The following is an 18609-nucleotide window of genomic DNA, read 5'->3' on the forward strand; positions in this document are numbered from 1 at the left end:
AACTCCCCAACGCAACCTCCTACCCTACCCATGATCAATGTTATGACTCGTTACTGAGAGGTGGAGATGGGTGTTGATTGATGACACTGGAGTAAATTACATTCTCACCGGAACTTACGAGATCCAGAGGTCTTGTCTTCCCACTCCCAATGGGGTTCTTTCCTTAACTCTTTCTCCTTTTTGTTCTCCTGCAGGTCCAGCACTGACGCAGGAGGTGTGTGCCGATGGAACGAGCCATTGTGCTCTGTGCTTTGTGCAGACGGCCAGCAGCTGCTCCATCTGGAAGCCCCCTCGTGTTCTTTTACTGTTTTTCCCCAGTGATGGAGTCTGAAGCCCCTGTGTCCATCCTGTAACCACGGCAGGAGTGGAAAGGTGTCTCCAGAGCCAGGCAATTGCCAAAGGACAGTATCCATCCTACAGCAGTCAACAGTCGCTTTCCTGCCCAAGTATATTGTTGCCCCGTTGTCTTGTTTACTGACCAGTTTCCTTGTTGTTTTGCTCATAAGCAGAACTTGAGATTGAAAAAAAAATGGATCTCTTTTGCTAATGAGGCTAATATGTAGTGTTTATTAAGATGGCAATACCACATTGTGAAGACATTTGTCAGGCTGAAGCCCACAGTTCGTTGCCACACATTGAGACATAAATCCTGCCCTGAAGGTTCATCCCATGTTCTTGGATGTTGGAAGATTAATCGTTGAGTTGAATGGTGATGAAACCACTTGCTGATCAGCTCCGAAAACTGTATTGAGCCCATTCCGATCTGCCATGTTGGAAGGATCTCTCTGACTCCTGTCTCCGTGAGGATTGTTTCACTGTGGGTATGATATATGAACTCAAGTAATGAATGTTAGTTATTTATGTGGGAGCGGGGATCTAGGCACTTTGTTGAGATGGTGTAGAGAGCTTCACTCTCCACGTAGATCATCGCATTGTGAGAACAGCCCTGGGCTCTGCAATCATTATAGCACTTTGAGGTGAACCCGCTATTTCTAGGCAGCAAGGTCAACAGCGATGAGAAAAATAAGTAGATGATCCTGCTGCAGATCTTGGAAACCTCCTGCCTTGAGGGCCCCATCTTCTGATCTTTTCGTTGGTTGTAATATCTCCTGCTGAAGGCACGGACTCTAAGACCCCCAAACATCTCCATCCCTTTCCAGCTTTAACAACCTCCTTAGACCCAGCGTCAGTCCTAATAGCTCGATCAAGCAAAGTATGACTGAGGCAATAGTGTTCTTACTAGATTAACAGCATTTACTGCAAGTTGGTGCTGTCCACAAAGTATTTTGTTCTGAGGTCACGTTTAAATGGCCTACTGATAATCAAGAAAGGTTTGGTGTTCTCCTCTCCCCTCCCTTCTTCCCTGAAACTGTTGGTCTTTATCAATGCAGCCGAATATCTACTAACTCACCAGCATGATTGCAATGACCACAACAATGAATCTCCACACTACATGAACTGACCTTTGCAATCTTATACATGAGCTGACAAGTGTTTCTCCCTTTATTCAGTAGGTAGACCAAGAAATGCTTATGCAACGATGCCAATTGCAAGCCAACAAATTATGTCATTTTACATATGAATGTAAAAAACGTAGTAGACATTAATTTAGTCAATAATGTTTCTCACAAGAAAACTGTCATGGTGCAATATATTAGCCATATTAATGAGCAAGTCGACATTGCTTTCTGGAAACGTTCTGAAATTTATTAGTGCAAAACTTACTTGTAGGGCTCTCCTGGTATCTTCCACCCCTGGGCCATGCAGACATTGCACTGAAACAGGAAACTGAAGCAGCTGTGCCCTGCTTTATCATCAGAGTTAGCCAGTTTCCCAGTTTCCACCCGCCATAGGAGTCAGACATCCAAAAACATAAAGACAAAAGGGACAGCAGTTGCTGGAATGTGGAACAAAAATCAGAGCACTAGAATAACTTTGAGAGTCAAAAAGCATCTGCGGAGGCAAAAAAAAGTGGAAGTCGGTGTTTTAGGATTGGTGCAGGGTCCCTAAAATTTGAATACGCCTTTTGCCTTCGTAGATGCCGCCTGACCTGCTGGGTTCTTCTAGAATTCCATTCCTAGCGCAAAACCTGGATGTGTTTGACAGTTACATTGATGGAGGTAATTTAGAAAACGTGTAGCTCAGGTGGTCGATGGTTGGATTGGGTTGTTCTCCAATCTTGGCAATTTACTTGCAAACGTTTCATCGCCATACGAGGAGAGGTCATCAGTGTGCTGTTAGTTGTGGCGTGTCCTCCGAATGCTTGGCCAGTTTCATTGATACTTAACCAATATCTTTACTCAACAGTTGGTCTTACAATGAGTATCAGTAACTCCTTTGTCCCAGTGGAGTCCCACCCTCTTCAACTATCAGCTACTGCTTCAAGAAAATTCTGAATCCATGCCATGAAGCTGCTTGGGACTGCACCTGAGACTTCCTGGTCAGTTCTTCACTGGGTACTCAAACGAAGGAGAATAATGTCCAGGTGAAGGAAGTTCAATCTTCCTTGCAATAGCCATGGTTCATGGTTTTCAGATCCAGCTACCCGCTCTGAACATTTTGCTGAAAAAGAGAACTTTGCTTTGAAGTCTTTATCTGACCCTGACTTTTACCATTTCCTATGTGAAGGAGGACATCTCGATGTCACTCCTGAACATCCCAGCTCTGATTTTTGAAATGCTGGACCCTAGCAAAGAAAGTAAGTTCTGCCCATCCTCACAAGTCATTCAGTCTTCTCGCGAATCCTCTAAAACTGCAAATTCGTGGTTATCTAGCTTAGTGCAAATGAAAATATTATTTAAGCATCAGTCTGATCCTGAGTCCAATCAGAATGCTAATGGTAAATTTGTCCCAATTATTAAAACATATTTAGTTACACTATATGAAATCTTATCCATTATTTAAATCCTGAATTTGGTTTCCCGTCCACTTGCTGGAAAACTCTAACTCGCAATGAATGAGAAGTTTGTAGATTTAATTTAACAATATAGATGTAAATCGACTTTTAAGGTGTAACCTTTGTTTTGTCTTTTCAACCAAAATGTTGAACTGTTAAATAAAGTGCACTCATCCCAGTAAACATTGGTGTATGTCACATTACCAACTAACTGTGGGATAAGAGCTGACAAGGCCCCTGACATTCTGCACGCAATCTGTCCCACGTATATGCTGATAAGACACAGGTGCAGAATTAGGTCATTCAGCCCATCGAGTCTGTTCCAACGTTCAATCGTGGCTGATTATTTTCAACCCTATTCTGCCAGCTTCTCCCCATAACTATTAAAAAGAGTCCAGGACATATCAACCTTAAATCCCTCCCCCCCCCCCCCGCCACCAATGATTGGCCTTCACAGCTCTCTGTGAAAAGACATATTGATCTGAAATGCCAGTGGCTTCTCCCTCTCCCCACTTCCCGCAGGAACTTAGGAGAACTCGACTACTTGACTCGTCAAGTCATTTGCACTTCAGACCAACTTTCATCCTAAACGCCCACCACTGCATTCTCCTGTGTCGTGGGTAGTACAAGTCTGAAATGATTAAAATCACTAGGGCCATCTGTGTCTGCCCACCACATGGGACCAAACTCAAGCAAACTGTTGATAATACTAATTAAAAACTTGAAAATAGCAGCATTATCTCTTATATGCAAATGCTGTTTCCCAATAAGCACTTATACAAACAGTATTATCATTAAACGATATGTACATTCTGTATAATATCAGAATACTCTGTTAGATAAAGAGGAATTTCTTTAGCCAGAGAGTGGAGAATCTTTGTAATTCATTGCCACAGATGGCTGTAGAGGCCAAATCACTAGGCATATTTAAAACTCAGATTGATACTTTCTTGATAGGTAATGGTGTCAAAAGTTACTGGGAGAAGAAGCAGGAGATGATAATAAATCAGCTGTGATGGAATGGCGCAGAAGACTCGATGGGCCAAATGGCCTAATTCTGCTGCCATGTCTTATGATCTTATAATCCAGCTTTGTAGGTGTAATGACACTTGCTTCCAGAGGAAGATGTGCACTCGATGACTTGCTAAGAGGCTGTGGAATCAGGCACAGGTTTGCTGATTGTTCCTTGACCTGTTCATTCATCTTGGGGATCTGCAAATAAACTTAACGTGATCAATATTAACTCCAAGGGTCAAGTTGACATACTATCTTGTTATTTAAAGAACACCCTTAAAAAAACACACACACAGTATTGTACTATTAGCAGCTATGAAGCACCTTTGACCTAAGTGTAACCATCCCTCTTTCGAAAGCAAAGCTTTACAATGGTCATTTTAAACAAAAGAAGAGGGTGAGACATCCTTCACACCCCAATATTCCATTAGGTCTGTCCACACTTCACTTCTCTGACAGCAAAAGATGAATTAGACCGGGCAACGAGCCCTTGGATCTCCAAGTTAAGTCCTCTGCCTGCCCGGTTACTGAGAGAGACTGAGCTGGTAGAATTTCTTGCCTCCAGTTCAACACCGCTGCTTCACACCCCACCCTGCTCTGAGGCAATACCCTTCCCCATCCCTATCCCTACTATCAGGCCAATCGGGGGATAGAGATAGAGGCTCCATCCCTCCAATTTTAATTCTGTTCTTCTCACAGAAGAGCAGATGTGTGCTGACTATGTTCCATACCCAATCTGTATAGCTGGTCTATATGCACTATTCATTCTGTGATGCTGAGATACATCTTAGGATGCTCTGGGACACGTCATCAGTGATATAACCTGGGGTCATTGGATGTTTCAGGTCTGTAAATCTCCCCCCCCCCCCCGCCACCATATACACATTTTGGCATTTTGACCGTAAATGGGCTTTTACAATGGGTTTGCCTTACTGAACAGTATAATAAAGCTTCCACAGGGGACCACTGCTACCCGTAATAAGTGACAGCAGTCTGTAGTTGGCATTTGGTTCCTAGGTAAATGTGTAGATAACCAAACCAGCCTCTTGCTTCTGCCTTATCACCTGGAGCACCTTTCATGAATCCATGTGCTACAAGAATAAGTGGAGATCTGTGGTGCGGTGCGCTGTGGGAGTATCCTTTATCTCTACGTGGTATGGTGAAAATACAGAAATTTTCCTCTGTCTCATTTCCACAGAGGAGAAGTGGAATAATTGTATCATACTCCAGTGCTTATGATACAGACTATAGTGGGACCGAACAGAATTCTCATTGTTGTTTTAATGTGTGGAGCTGGTTGTGAATATTTAATCTTTAACACTCAGTTATGGCTAATACTCTACCCATTACAGTAAACTGCATGGAGTTGTTCATGTGTTAACCTTGTTTTCAAAATAAAATGAATCCTGTTTTCCTTAGCCGCTTTAGTTTATTGATGTAACAAAAAGAGAATTCTGCTCCACCAAACCTGATCAACATTGCGACTCAAATGTAATATCACAAAAGGTGATTTGTTAGCGATGGTTTCGGTGCGTATGCACCTGATATTCTTGGAAATCCGCTACTTCAGTTTTGACAGTGATCTACTGATAAAGCCACAAAGAATGGGTCGCTTCACTGCTGTATAATTTTCGCCCTCATTTCACAGAGGCAGGTGCACTAGCCTGCATTGGGTTATCTTAATCACAGCCTGATGAGGTGCCTCGGCCCGAAACAATAACTACTTATTCCTCTCTAATGATGCTGCCTAACCTGCTGAGTTCCTCCAGCATTTGTGTGTGTTGCTCTTGTTCACACTGTAGGGAAGAGCCAGGACTTCCATAGTTTACACACAAATATACGAGGTAGTCGTAGGAAAAGACCTCCTGGGCCGTTGAGATTTCGCCATGATTTCAAGTCAAGTCAAGTCACTTTTTATTGTCATTTTGACCATAACCGCTGGTACAGTACACAGTAAAAATGAGACCACGTTTTTCAGGACCATGGTGCTACATGAACAATACAAAAACTACACTGAACTACGTAAAAAACAACACAAAACTACACTAGACTATGATCGTAACCTATGATTTACCACAATCACAGCTGATCTGATTGCATTTTGCCCATTCCTGGTAATGTTTCCCCCTTGTTTATCAGGAACCACCCACCCCATGCCCACCACTATTTGAGAAACTAAATCCTTAGTCTGTGAAAGATAAAATTATTGAACACTAGTCCTCCTGTTATCGCTCTAGTCCCTGTCTGAGTATACCTCATTACATTACACAACTCTGTTGGATCCCAGTCCAGCAAGGCCTTAATTCCAATGCACTCATTCTTCTTTCCAAATCCCCCTTCACACCTGCTTGCACTCTGCACCTCTCATCTCCTCCAGCCCAAAAACTTCTCTCCTCATTTAGGGCCTTCCTCATTGCCCACTTTTTTGACCAAGCATTTCACCACATCCAATTACACTTACATGTAGCTGACTTGCAAACTTTGATAACTCTCCCGTGACAGTCCGAGATCATTTTACTACATAAGAATATATGACAGGAGAAGAATTAGGCTATTCGGCCCATCGATCTGCTCCGCCGTTCCATCATGCCTGATTTATTAACCCTCTCAACCCCATTATCCTGCTTTCTCCCTGTAACTTTTGATACTTTTACTAACCAAGAACCTATCAACCTCTGCTTTGAACATACCAAACTCCACACCTATCTGTAGCAATGAATTCCACAGATTCACCACCCTCTGGCTAAAGAAATTCCTCCTCATCTCTGTTCTAAAGGGACATCCCTCTGTACTGAGTCTGTGCTCTCTGGTCATAGACTCTCCCACTATTGGAAATATCCTCCCCAGGTCCACTCTATCTAGGCCTTTCATTACTTGGTAGATGTTAATGATTCACGCCGCTGAGGGGGTCATGTCATATAGGAACCTAACTTGGACATGCTGTATTCTATTTGAAGCACTGTGTCAATGGCTTCTGTTCTAGGCTTATTTCCCAGGTACTTTTATAATTTGCCTTTTTACATTCTTATAGCATTCACCAGAAAAGTTGTCATAATCTTTGCCTAGCACCCCCATTCAATTAGCTCCATATATAGCGCGCGCAGCCTCTCCGGTGAAATGATATCGTACTTGTTAAACAGGGTACCGTGCACAATTCTAATTTGATGGAGACAGCCATGAGAAGCACGGAGGAACATCTGGAGAAACTTCTGAAATGCCCGGTTCACTGCCGCTGCTGCTGTGCAATCGAGAATCTTCGGAGGGAAGGCCCCAAAATCCTCGGCTTTGCCTGCTGCTGGCAACTGAGGCTGGAGTCAAAGTGCTCGGCAGAGATGGTGCTCGGTACTCGGTGTCAGAGGGCTGGTCGGAGGCTCGAAGTTTTCGGACAACTCAGAGTCGGACTGTGGTCAGGCATGGCAGGGAGAGTTTTCTTCCTTCTCCCGTCTGTGTGAGATGTGGGACTTTCGAGAGACTTTGAACTTTGTTTACCGTGCTCATGGCCTGTTCTTCATCAGGTTACGGTATTGTTTGCACTGTTGTAACTATATGTTATAATTATGTGGTTTTTGTCAGTTTTTCAGTCTTGGTCTGTCTTATGTTTCTGTGATAACACACCAGAGGAATATTGTATCATTTCTTAATGCATGCATTACTAAATGACAATAAAAGAGGACTGCGTGTCTTCATAATCTAATATGGTAATGAGATATTTTAGCATAAGAACAAGAATCTAAGAATTCGGATCTGGGAGAAGTCCTCCAGGTCTTCAATCTTGCTCTGCCATTCACTAATCTGCCACCATTTTCCAGCACTGCCACCCCCCCCCCCATTCCTCGATTTCCAGAGCCAATCGTGAGTGGTGGTTCCTTGTGCAAAAGATGAACCTGCATCTCAGTGAGCTTGAACGTGGGTGCTGTGCAAGAAGGCAACGATCATGACAACTTTTCTAGTGAATTCTATAAGAATGTTATGCTTTATAATAAACCGTTTCAAGTTTTTAAAAACCTCCAATGCAACCTAATTAACTTCGAGCATTCCAGTGAAAATGAGATTAAACTTTCTCTTTAACATTCCAACCTTTTGTCAAGGCTTCACTTTGAGTCTTTAACCTCTCTATCCACCAAAACTCTTTCCAATTATCAGGTGCTCTGTCAGATACACAATGCTCTGACCTCTCTGCTTTACATAAATTCAGCAAGTTTCTTGCTTGTAAAATTAAACGCTGCCCAAAGTTTTCTCTTTTTTTGCTGCTTGTAGAAAGTTCTATTTGTTGTTGTTTTTGAGTCATTGAAGGGTATTAAAATCTCATCTAGGTTCTAACATGGGCCGGTAATTTCAAAAGTGTGAAAACGGACTGGGACCTGTACCCCAACCATAGCCCTCCTCCAGATCAAATCTCTCTTAAATGTTCAGAAAGAGCCACGGAACGCAGGGCTGTGCTGCTATTTTCAGACAGGACATCAGCAATCGACTATTGAAACTAAAAGTGGTAATCCGAAAACAGAAGGTTACAGATGCTGGTCCAAGCCACCCTGGGTTATAAACACAGGAGACTCTGCGGATACTGGAAATCCAGAGCGACAGGCACAAAATGCTGGTGGAAGTGCTGGAGGTCAGGACGGATGAAGGCTCTCAGATGTAAAGGCAACATTTCCATAGATGCTGCCTGACCTACTGAGCTCCTCCAGAACTCATCACCCAGTTTATGAACACCCTTGCGTATGAATGTGCTCCCATGGTATTATTAAATTTAGAAACCTGATGCGAACTCCTACAGGCACCAGAATTAATCTCTCCAATTTTAGTAATTGCTCTTATCATCTTTCTATCCTCTTACTGCTGTTCATTATAATACTGAGGGCGCGTAGTTACCATATCAAGTGATTTTTGTGGATTTTCTGACCTAGAGACAAAATCGACTTGTAGGTGCTTGTAAAGGCGGAACTTGTTTGTTACCCCAGCAGAGCCCGTAAACTGAAATTAAATCAGAAAATTTTGGAAGCCCAGCAGGTCAGGAAGCATCTGTGAGAGAGGAATAAAGTTCGTGTTTCAACTCAATGACTTCTCATCGGAATTATGAAAAGGTAGAAAGTCAACATGTTTTAAGTTGCAGTGTTGTGTGAGTGTTAACGTGTGTGTGTGTGTGTGAGTGAGAGAGAGAGAGTGTGAGTGTGTGTGTATGTTTGTATGTGTTTGTGAGTGTGAGAGTGTGTGTTAACGTGTGTGAGTGTTAACGTGTGTGTGTGTGTGTGCATGTGAGTGTGCATGAGAGAGTGTGTGTGTGTGAGTGAGTGTATGTGTGTTAGTGTGTGTGAGAGTGTTGGTGTGTGTGTGCATGTGTGTCATGGAAAGAGCAAATGGGATCTTGTGATCAGGTGGAACCAGAATGAGATTAAAGGCTTATTCATCATAATTGATCTGCCTGGAGAAGATGCAAAAAGCGAGATAAATTGGGAAAGGGAGCAAAGAAGACTGAGGTACCAACGCGATAGCTGACGTAATCCGAAATAAAACAGAATGCTGGAAGTACTCAGTAGGCCACACAACATCTGAGAATAGAGGAAAAACTGTATCACCGTTTCTGGTTAATGACCTTCAAAAAAACCCACATTAACTGCAGGACTAGAAAAGGCAAGAAACTGACAATAAGACCATGAGACATTGGAGCACAATTAGGCCATTTGGCCCATCGAGTCTGCTGGCCATTCCATCATGGCTGATTTACTATCCCTCTCAGCACCATTCTCCTGCCTTCTCCCTGTAATCTTTGACACCCTTACTAATCAAGAACCCATCAACCTTTGCTTTAAATATATTCAATGATTTGGCCTCCACAGCTGCTTGTGACAATGAATTCCCCAGATTCACCACCCTCTAGCTAAAGAAATTCCTCCTCATCTCTGCTCTAAAGGAACATACTTCTACTCTGAGGCCGTGCCCCATGATCCTAGATTCACATTCTCTCTACTTCTATCCTGTCTAGGCCTTACAATATTCAATAGGTTTCAATTAGATATCCCCATCCCCTCATTCTTCTAAATTCCGGTGAGTACAGGCCCAGAGCCATCAAATGGTCATCATACATTAACCCTTTCATTCCCAGAATCATTCTCGTGAACCCACTCCAGACCCTCTCCAATACCAGCACATCCCTTCTTAGATAAGGGGCCCGAAACTACTCACCGTACTCCAAGTGTGGATCTGACCAATGCCTTACAAAGCCTCAACGTCACATCCTTGCTTTGCAGTGCTGGAATTCGAAAATAAAAAAAGTGAAAATGAGTAACTTCCTTAGTAGGTCGGGCAGAGTCTGCGAAGACAAAAGCAGTCGGCCTTTCAGGTTACTGATATTTCAGATGCTGAGAGTCATACTGAACATCTGCTTTTATCTCCACATGGGGTGAAATCTGTTCCATTGGTATTAAATTACGGATGAAATGAGCCAATTGCAGTTCCCGGTTTGTGCCGGGATTCCCTGGAACGACTCTGGGTGGATAGGTACTGAGATCCTTTATCAGTTCAGAACTCTCATTTCATTGGCGATTGTGGAGATAAGATTTAGGAACCAAGATGAAGTTATTTTCTTAAGAAATTCTTCCCTCCTTTTAGTTATTTTAAAATTAAAAAACAATACTTACTTATTTTGTTTTAGGTTCCCTGAGCAGCGAAGACATTGAAAAACTGGTATAATTCATGATGAGTACTGCAGCTGGCAGAGATCCATCAGCAGTGGTTTGGTGTGGTGGGGGTGGCCTCTACACCACCCCACCCAAGGCCCAGTCGTTCTCTGTACCTGGATCGAAGGGTGTGGACTACCTGTATCTCTCCCTGGTCAGTGTGTGGGTTGGTGGACTGTGAGTGACAGATCCAGGCCAAGAACTGAGTCCGCATGGTCTGACCCACAGAGGCAGAAGATAAGGAAAAACTGAGGGAGAGCAGAAAGAGATGTTTCGCTCAGTGGTAGCACAATTAAAATCAATAGGTTTTGGATTCAAATCATGCTATAGAGATTTAGATCCATTCTCTAGGCTGAAGCTAGAGCGTAGAACTGAGGAAACTCTGTACTGTGGGAGTTGCTGAGCTGAATTCTAACTTCCTAACACAATGCCTATAAAAAGTATTCACCCTCTTGGAAGTTTTCATGTTTTATTGTTTTACAACATTGAATCACAGTGGCTTTAATTTGTCTTTTTGACACTGATCAACTGAAAAGACTATTTTGTGTCAAAGTGAAAACAAAACTCTACAAAGTGATCTAAATTAATTACAAACACAAAACACAAAATAATTGATTGCTTAAGTATTCATCTCCTTCGTCAGTATTTAGTAGATGCACCTTTGGCAGCAATTACAGGCTTGAGTCTGTGTGGATAGGTCTCTATCAGCTTTGCACATCTGGACACTGCAATTTTTCCTTGTTCTTCTTACCAAAACTGCTCAAGCTCTGTCAGGTTGCATGGGGATCATGAGTAAACAGCCCTTTTCATGTCTACCCACAAATTCTCAATGGGATGCAGGTCTGGACTTTGACTTGGCCACTCCAGGACACTAACTTTGTTGTTTTTAAACCAAATCTGTGTAGGTTTAGCTTTATGCTTGGGGTCATTATCTTGCTGGAAAGCAAATCCTCTCCCAAGTCGCAGTTCTCTTGCGGACTGCATCAGGTTTTTGTCCAGAAATTCCCTGTATTTTGCTGCATTTATTTTACCCTCTACCTTCACAAGCCTTCCAGGGTCTGCCGCAGTGAAGCATCCCCACAGCATGATGCATGCTTCACAGTAGGGATGATATGTTTATGATGAAGTACGGTCCAGACATAGTGTTTAGTCCAATGGCCAGAAAGCTCAATTTTGGTTTCATTAGGACATTGAACCTTCGACTTCAGAGTCTCCCACAAGCCTTCTGGCAAAGTCTAGCTGTGATTTCATGCAAGTTTTTTTCAACAGTGGCTTTCTCTTTGCCATTCTCCCATAAAGCTGTGACTGGTGAAGCACCCAGGCAACAGTTGTTATATGTGCAATCTCTCCTGTCTCAGCCACTGAAGTTTGTAACTCCTCCAGAGTTGTCACAGGTTTCTTGGTGGCCTCCCTCACTAGTCCCCTTCTTGACTGCTTACTCAGTTTTTGAATCAGCCTTCTATACCGCTGTGCCATATTCCTTTCATTTCCTGATGAATGACGTATCTGTACCCCAAGGGATATTCAGTGACTTGGAGATTTCCTTGTATCCATCTCCCGACTTGTGCTTTTTAATAACCTTTTCACGGAGTTGCTAAGAGTGTTAAAGGTGCATATTTACTTCAACCAATTGAAACACAGGTCTCCAAAAACAGACCTCCATTTAACTTATTATGTGACCTCTAAAACCAATTGGCTGCACTAGTGATGATTTGGTGTGTCATATTAAAGGGGCGTGAATACTGATGCAATCAATTATTTTGTGTTCCATACTTGTAACTAGTTTAGATCACTTTGTAGAGATCTGTTTTCACTTTGATACCAAACAGTCTTTTTCTGTTGATCAATGTCAAAAAAGCCAAATGGAATCCACTGTGATTCAATGGTGTAAAACTGTAAAACACGAAAACTTCCAAGGGGTGTGAATACTTTTTATAGGCACTGTAAACAGGGAGTAAGGATAGTGGTCAGGGGAGCGGATCTGATGATTCCCAGTAGCACATTTGACAGAAGCATTGTTCCTCGGCCACGGTGTATTATCTACTGGCTTCCTGCCATTTATTCAAGCAGTCAGTGATGACCATATTAACCTCCACCATCTAAAGGCACAGCGAAGCATGAAATCTGAAGGAGACTGCACAACATAGGGGAAAGAGCAGCACATACGAACTGCTGGAGGAACTCTGCAGGTCAGGCAGCATCTTGGAGGGGAGTAAAGAGTCAATGTTTTGGGCCAGGGCCCTTCATCAGGATGAGAAAATGCAGAGAGTAGAAGCCAGAAAAGGAAGGTGTTGGCAGGTTGTGGGGGGAAGGAGTGCAAGCTGACAGTGAAACCAGGTGAGGGGGAAGTAAGAATCTGGAAGGTGATGAGTGAAAGAGGTTAAAGGCTAAAGAAGAAGGAGAAGGAGTCTAATAGCAGAGGACAGGCGGCCATGGAAGAAAGAGAGGAGGTGGTGGGGGAGGGACCAGAGAGAGGAGATGTGCAGGTGAGGAGAAGAGAAGGGGTGAGAGGGCAGGAAATGGAAAAAGAGAGGAGAGAGAGGGGACAAATTATCAGAAGTTAGAGAAATCAATGTTCATATCAACAGGTTGAGGACTAACCATGTGTTGCTCCCCCAGTCTGCTTTTGCATCATCATGATAGTAGAGGAGGCCATGGACAGACAGGCTAGGCAGAACAGGGAACACAGAGGCACCAGGTCTGAGCCAGGGCTCTGAGGTTCCTCTCTGGATGATGTATTAGTGTTGGAGAAGCCTCAGTAGGGGAGGAAGAAATCTGCTGATGACAGTGGGAGGGTTCCTCCAGCCTTACTACATCATCCAGCAAGGAACCTCAGGGCCCCTGGGTTGGACAGCGCCTCTGCCATCCCTGTCCTGTTTACCCTATGTTGTGCAGTCTCCATCAGGTTTCAGGCATCAATGCGCCTTTAGATGGCAGACTGTTTGAGTGAATGATTCAGCAGTCACGATGGTGATGTAATCTCCACCATCTAAACTTTCTAAAGGATAGTGGAGGCTGGCGCAAGAGTGAACAGCCTGAGTGCAGACCCCATTCCCGGTTCACCATGCAGATAGGAATACCCCTCTCTATCCCCATTTACCTAGCCACCTGTGGCATTCAGTCTCACCTCCATCCAATGTCACGTCATGAGACCAAGTTCTCCATCCGTCATTCAACACATTCTCACCCATAAAATATTTGTCATGGACGGGATGTGCTGAAGGGTCTGTTTTCATGCCACGGCACAGAAACAGGCCCTTCGGCCCTCAATATCCATGCTGACCCAGACCACCCTCAGGTTCAAAGGTTCATTTTATTGTCAAAGTATGCATGTTGAATACAATAAAACACCGATATTCATCTTCTCCAGATAGTCGTGTAATACATAAAAACCATGGAGTTGTTGAAATAAATGATACGATCACCCCCCCCCCCGACTGCCACATGAGAAAGAAAAAGAAACAAAAGCTCGCTAACCCCCCCAAACCTTCTCCCCCAACCTCTACATCGCACAAAAACCAACCGATCACCCACCCGGAAAACAGCAGCCAGAACATCATAAGCCCCGAACCCAAACACCTTCCCTCGCAAAAAAAAGTGACAATAACGTCAAACCCCAACCCCCTCTCACACACACAAAAAGCTAACAGATTGCCCACACCGAAACATACTGACAAGATCATCAGGACCTAAATACCCAACATCTCCCTCGCACGTAACTAGCATGTCTCCTACCCAGAACCCCAAACCCCCAACCCTTCAGTTAGCAACGAGAAAGAGAACACCAGAAACTGATGGAAATAATGTACAGTCCAGTAATTACATAAGTCTTAGAATTTCGAAAACATTCTCCTATTCTGCATCGAGGAGAGCTACTGCTTGAATACAGTCCTTCCACGGAGAGCGAGCGGGGATCCCGCTAGCCTCACTGACCGATGCCGACCCGTGACCTCCGTGGAAAGTGACCGCTGACCTCCCCCGCATTCGCCTCGGTGCTTCAATCTTCATTGACACTTCGAAATGGAGTCGATCTTGGCCCTGCGCCCCTTCTCCGGTCTTCTCCATGCGGTAGCTTGTGTTCGCAGACCTCTCTTTGGAATCCTCCTGAGGATAGCAGAGCGCTAGGTCATCCGCTCAAACTCCAAATTGCACATCACAACATTTTCCAAAACACAAACAAGACCTTCCTTCCTTTCCTTGTTGCAGAACAAGAGGGCAGCAGAGAACTAGGGGTCACCCCTCTTCTCCTGGCCACACCTGAGACTACTATACTGCCAGAAAGCAACTTGTGATCGTCAGATGTAGAGAAGGGGATGTGGGGTTGAAGATCATAAGAGCATAAGATATAGGAGCAGAATTAGGCAATTGGCTCATTGAGTCTGCTCCACCATCTGATCCAGTTCCTTCTTAACCCCATTCTTCTGTCTTCTCCCCATAATCTTTCATGCCCTCAATTTCATCATCCAGATCGTTGACATACAGTGTAAAAGGAAGCTGTCCCAATGCAGAACCCTGTGGTACACCACTAATCACTGTCAGCAAATCCTAAAGGGATCCCTTTATTCCCACTCTATGCTTCTTGCCAATTAACTAATTATCTATCCATGTCGGTATCTTCTCTGTAATATACTTCGCTCTTATCTTGCTTAGCAACCTTTTGTGTGGCACCTTGTCAAAGGCCTTCTGAAAATCTAAGTACACAACATCAACTGATTCTTCTTTGTCTATCCTGCTTGTTATCTCTTCAAAGAATTCCAACAGATTTCTCAGGCAAGAATTTCCCTTCAGGAATCCATGCTGACCTTGACCTATTTTGTCATGTGCCTCCAAGTAGCCCTAAACCAAGACCTTAACCATCAAATCCAGCATCTTCCCAACCGCTGAGTGCAGGCTAAATGGCCTATAATTTCCTTTCTTCTGCCTCCCTCTCTTCCTGAAGAGGAATGAAATTTGCAATTTTCTAGTCCTCCAACACTGAAAATCAATCTAATGCACAGGGGTAATTTTAAACAGTTTTGCTGTGACAAATGTAAATTATATCTCTGGTCTTCCATAGAGAACATGCGTAGAGTGCTGACCTAAACTCAACTCTTCGCTTCAGGAGGAGGTCACTCGTTCTGAGTATACCCATCTACCATGTTTATCTCTGACACACAGTCCTCTCAAAGCCCAGTAAGAGAGCAAACTCTCTTTTCTCCAGGTGACTCACACATCGGGAATCAGAATCGTGGAGACAGAAGAAGCTGTAGGAAGTCTTCATTGGGGGGCAAAGTCTGTTCCAAGCTTTGCCCATCTGGATGCAGATGCTCCAGTTCAGGATACGATGAACATGCGGCAGGAACCAAGACTGTAGGTGTACCAGCGGATTGCTAAGAGTTTGGAAGAACTTACCTGAAGCACAAGTGGCTTAATATCACGGACTTTTGTGATGCTGTCATCTCCGGAAGGACTGGCCACATTCACGGATTGACGAAATCCTTATTGGGAGCCACCTTCCACAGAGAGGTCCTAACTTTGGTACCTAAACAGTAATGCTCTGAGCTGCTGGCAAAAGTGTCATGAGGTGTGGGATGATGACTTAGGAAATGGAAGTGGGAGCAAGTCTTTTCTCAACCATTGTTCCCTCAGCCAGTTAGTGTCCCATCTAGCCATCTGAACTTGTAGTGGATCAATCCGAGGTGAGCCCTTAGAGGCTCCATACCCCAAGGATGTTGCTTACGATCCTTTGAGCTGATAGAGCTGATCTGCAGGCTTGCGCCATGAGTTCCTGGAGGAGGAAAGGGAAATAGTTATGACTGTGCAAGGGCAGCCAATGAATGGTTTATGCCTTACAATCATGCTAAGCTTTGGACAGTTGTGGTGAGGAACAAGTGTAGTTCCTCAGCTCCCCAAGCCTGCTCGGCCATTCCATATCAGGACCGAAAGAAGGTAACATCAGCTCTGCTGTCCTGACAGCCCCCAGTAAACTTTCACCCATTTTCAGTGTACCTCTGGTTTAAAAATATTCATCCAGCCACTCTACTGCCCCTGCCCCTTGAGGATGAGTGTTATAGAGTCTCAGAGTTGTACAAAAAAGAAACGGGCTCTTCAGCTCACCATGTTTATGCTGACCATTGTGCCTATCAATACTAATCCTACTTGACTGCATTAATTCCATAATCCCTCCATGCCCTGCACATTTAAGAGCCTGTCAGGAAGCCTCTTAAATGTTGTTAGCGTCCCTGCCTCACCACCTCATCTGGCCGCTCCTTACATATATCAGCTATTCCACCATGAACGTCTTACCCTTCATGTCTCCTTTAAAACTCTTCCCTCCCAACTTCAACCAACACTGTCTAGTTTAAGACAGCCTGACATGGGAAGCAGACACAGGGTCTCCACACTGCTGCCTATAATTTTATTATACTTCTCTCGTGTCACCTGTCAGTCTCCTTCACAGACCCAGCCTATCCACTCATTCCAACATTACTCAGGCCCTCCAGTCCAAGCAGCTTCCCCGTGAACGACACACACAAAATGCTGAAGGAGTCTGAGTTGTTTCTGTACCCCCTCCCGCTTAATCACATCCTTATAACGTGGTGACTGGAACCGCACACACAATGCTTCCAAACATTCACAGACTTCTGCGAGAAATCGTTTTGCCTCACTTCTGGTTTAAATGGGAAACAAGTTTTAGTTCTGGTTTCTGCCGCAGGGAGACATCCTTTCCACACCCCCTCAGCAGGACTATTCACGATCTTCTGTTTCCAATGGAGTTCCCTCTCTCTTTTCTAAACTCCAGCAGATGAAAGTCTGGGCTATCCAACCTCATAAGACAAATTGGCATTGCAGCTATTAGACTAATAAATCTGATTTTTTCCAAAACATAACCACCTTTCTTTAAATAAGGAGACCATATTTAGAGGAGGGTATGCAGCAAAAGTCTCATTTAAGGCCACTCTTAGGGAAGAGGATCAACATCTTATATTCCCCAATCTGATGACATGAGTATTGATTTCTCCTTCTAGTTAAAAATAATCCCCCTCCCCTCTTCTTTGATTCCCCAATCTGGCCTGATACCTCTTCTCAGTTCCCCTGGGTCACCTCCTCCTTCCCTTTCTCTATGGTTCACTCTCCTCTCCTCACAGATTCTTTCTTCTCCAGCCCTTTACCTTTCTCACTCACTTGGCTTTAACTATCACCTTCTAGTTAGCTTCCTTCCCCTCCCACCCACTCATCCCCACCCTTTTATTCTGATGTCTTCCCCCTTCCTTTTCAGTCCTGAAAAGGGGTCTTAGCCCAAAACATTGACTATTAATTCATTTCCATAGATGTTGCCTAACCTGCTGAGTTACTCCAGCATTTTGTGTGTGTTCCCTCGGATTTCCAGCATCTGTAGAATTTCTCGTGTTTATCATTTAAGGAAGAATGTTTACGCATGGGGTCAGTACATAGAAAATTTAATTCTACCTTTGTACTTAATTCCCTAAGCAATAAACAATAACATCATGTTAGATCTAGGACACAAGAGCAAGGATGTGATGCTGAGGCTTTATAAGGCACTGGTGAGGCCTCGCCTTGAGTATTGTGAACAGTTTTGGGCCCCTTATCTTAGAAAAGATGTGCTGGCATTGGAGAGGGTCCAGAGGAGATTCACAAGGATGATTCCAGGAATGAAAGGGTTATCATACTGTCATAAGGGGGTGGCTGGGAACGGACCCAAGTGCAAGACACAGACACTGAAGTACTAGGGACAGGACTAGGATACAGGGTGAGGGCTAGGACATGGACACGAAAACCGGAAACCTGGAACAGGACAGGAAAAGAGAGCTAGGAGCCAGGGCTTGGACTCCGAGCCAGAGACTGGACAAGGACCCCGAACCTGGGTCTTGCCTCTGGCTTGGACCCCAGAACTAGGCAAGGACATGATTTGGCTGGCAGGCAGGATGAGACTGGAGTCTTCAGGCTTGAGACTTGAGGCGAGGCTTGAGACCAGAGACTTGAAGCATGGCTTGAGACTAGAGGCTTGAGGCTTGGGGTCTT

General features: G+C 44.1%; 1 protein-coding gene across 4 annotated transcripts in view; it reads left to right on the top strand.

Annotated features, from left to right (window-relative positions):
- Positions 1–5314, top strand: part of clip2 (CAP-GLY domain containing linker protein 2) — a 168079-nt gene extending 162765 nt beyond the window's left edge. For all 4 annotated transcript variants that reach the window (XM_063031322.1, XM_063031323.1, XM_063031324.1 and 1 more), the window contains one exon: positions 195–5314. In XM_063031322.1, the coding sequence (XP_062887392.1) occupies positions 195–206 (12 nt within the window). In that variant the 3' untranslated portion in view covers positions 207–5314. The remainder of the gene's footprint in view (positions 1–194) is intronic.
- Positions 5315–18609: the final 13295 nt, after the last annotated feature.

The sequence above is a fragment of the Mobula hypostoma genome, chromosome 23 (assembly GCF_963921235.1).
Source record: "Mobula hypostoma chromosome 23, sMobHyp1.1, whole genome shotgun sequence".
NCBI lineage: Eukaryota > Metazoa > Chordata > Chondrichthyes > Myliobatiformes > Myliobatidae > Mobula > Mobula hypostoma.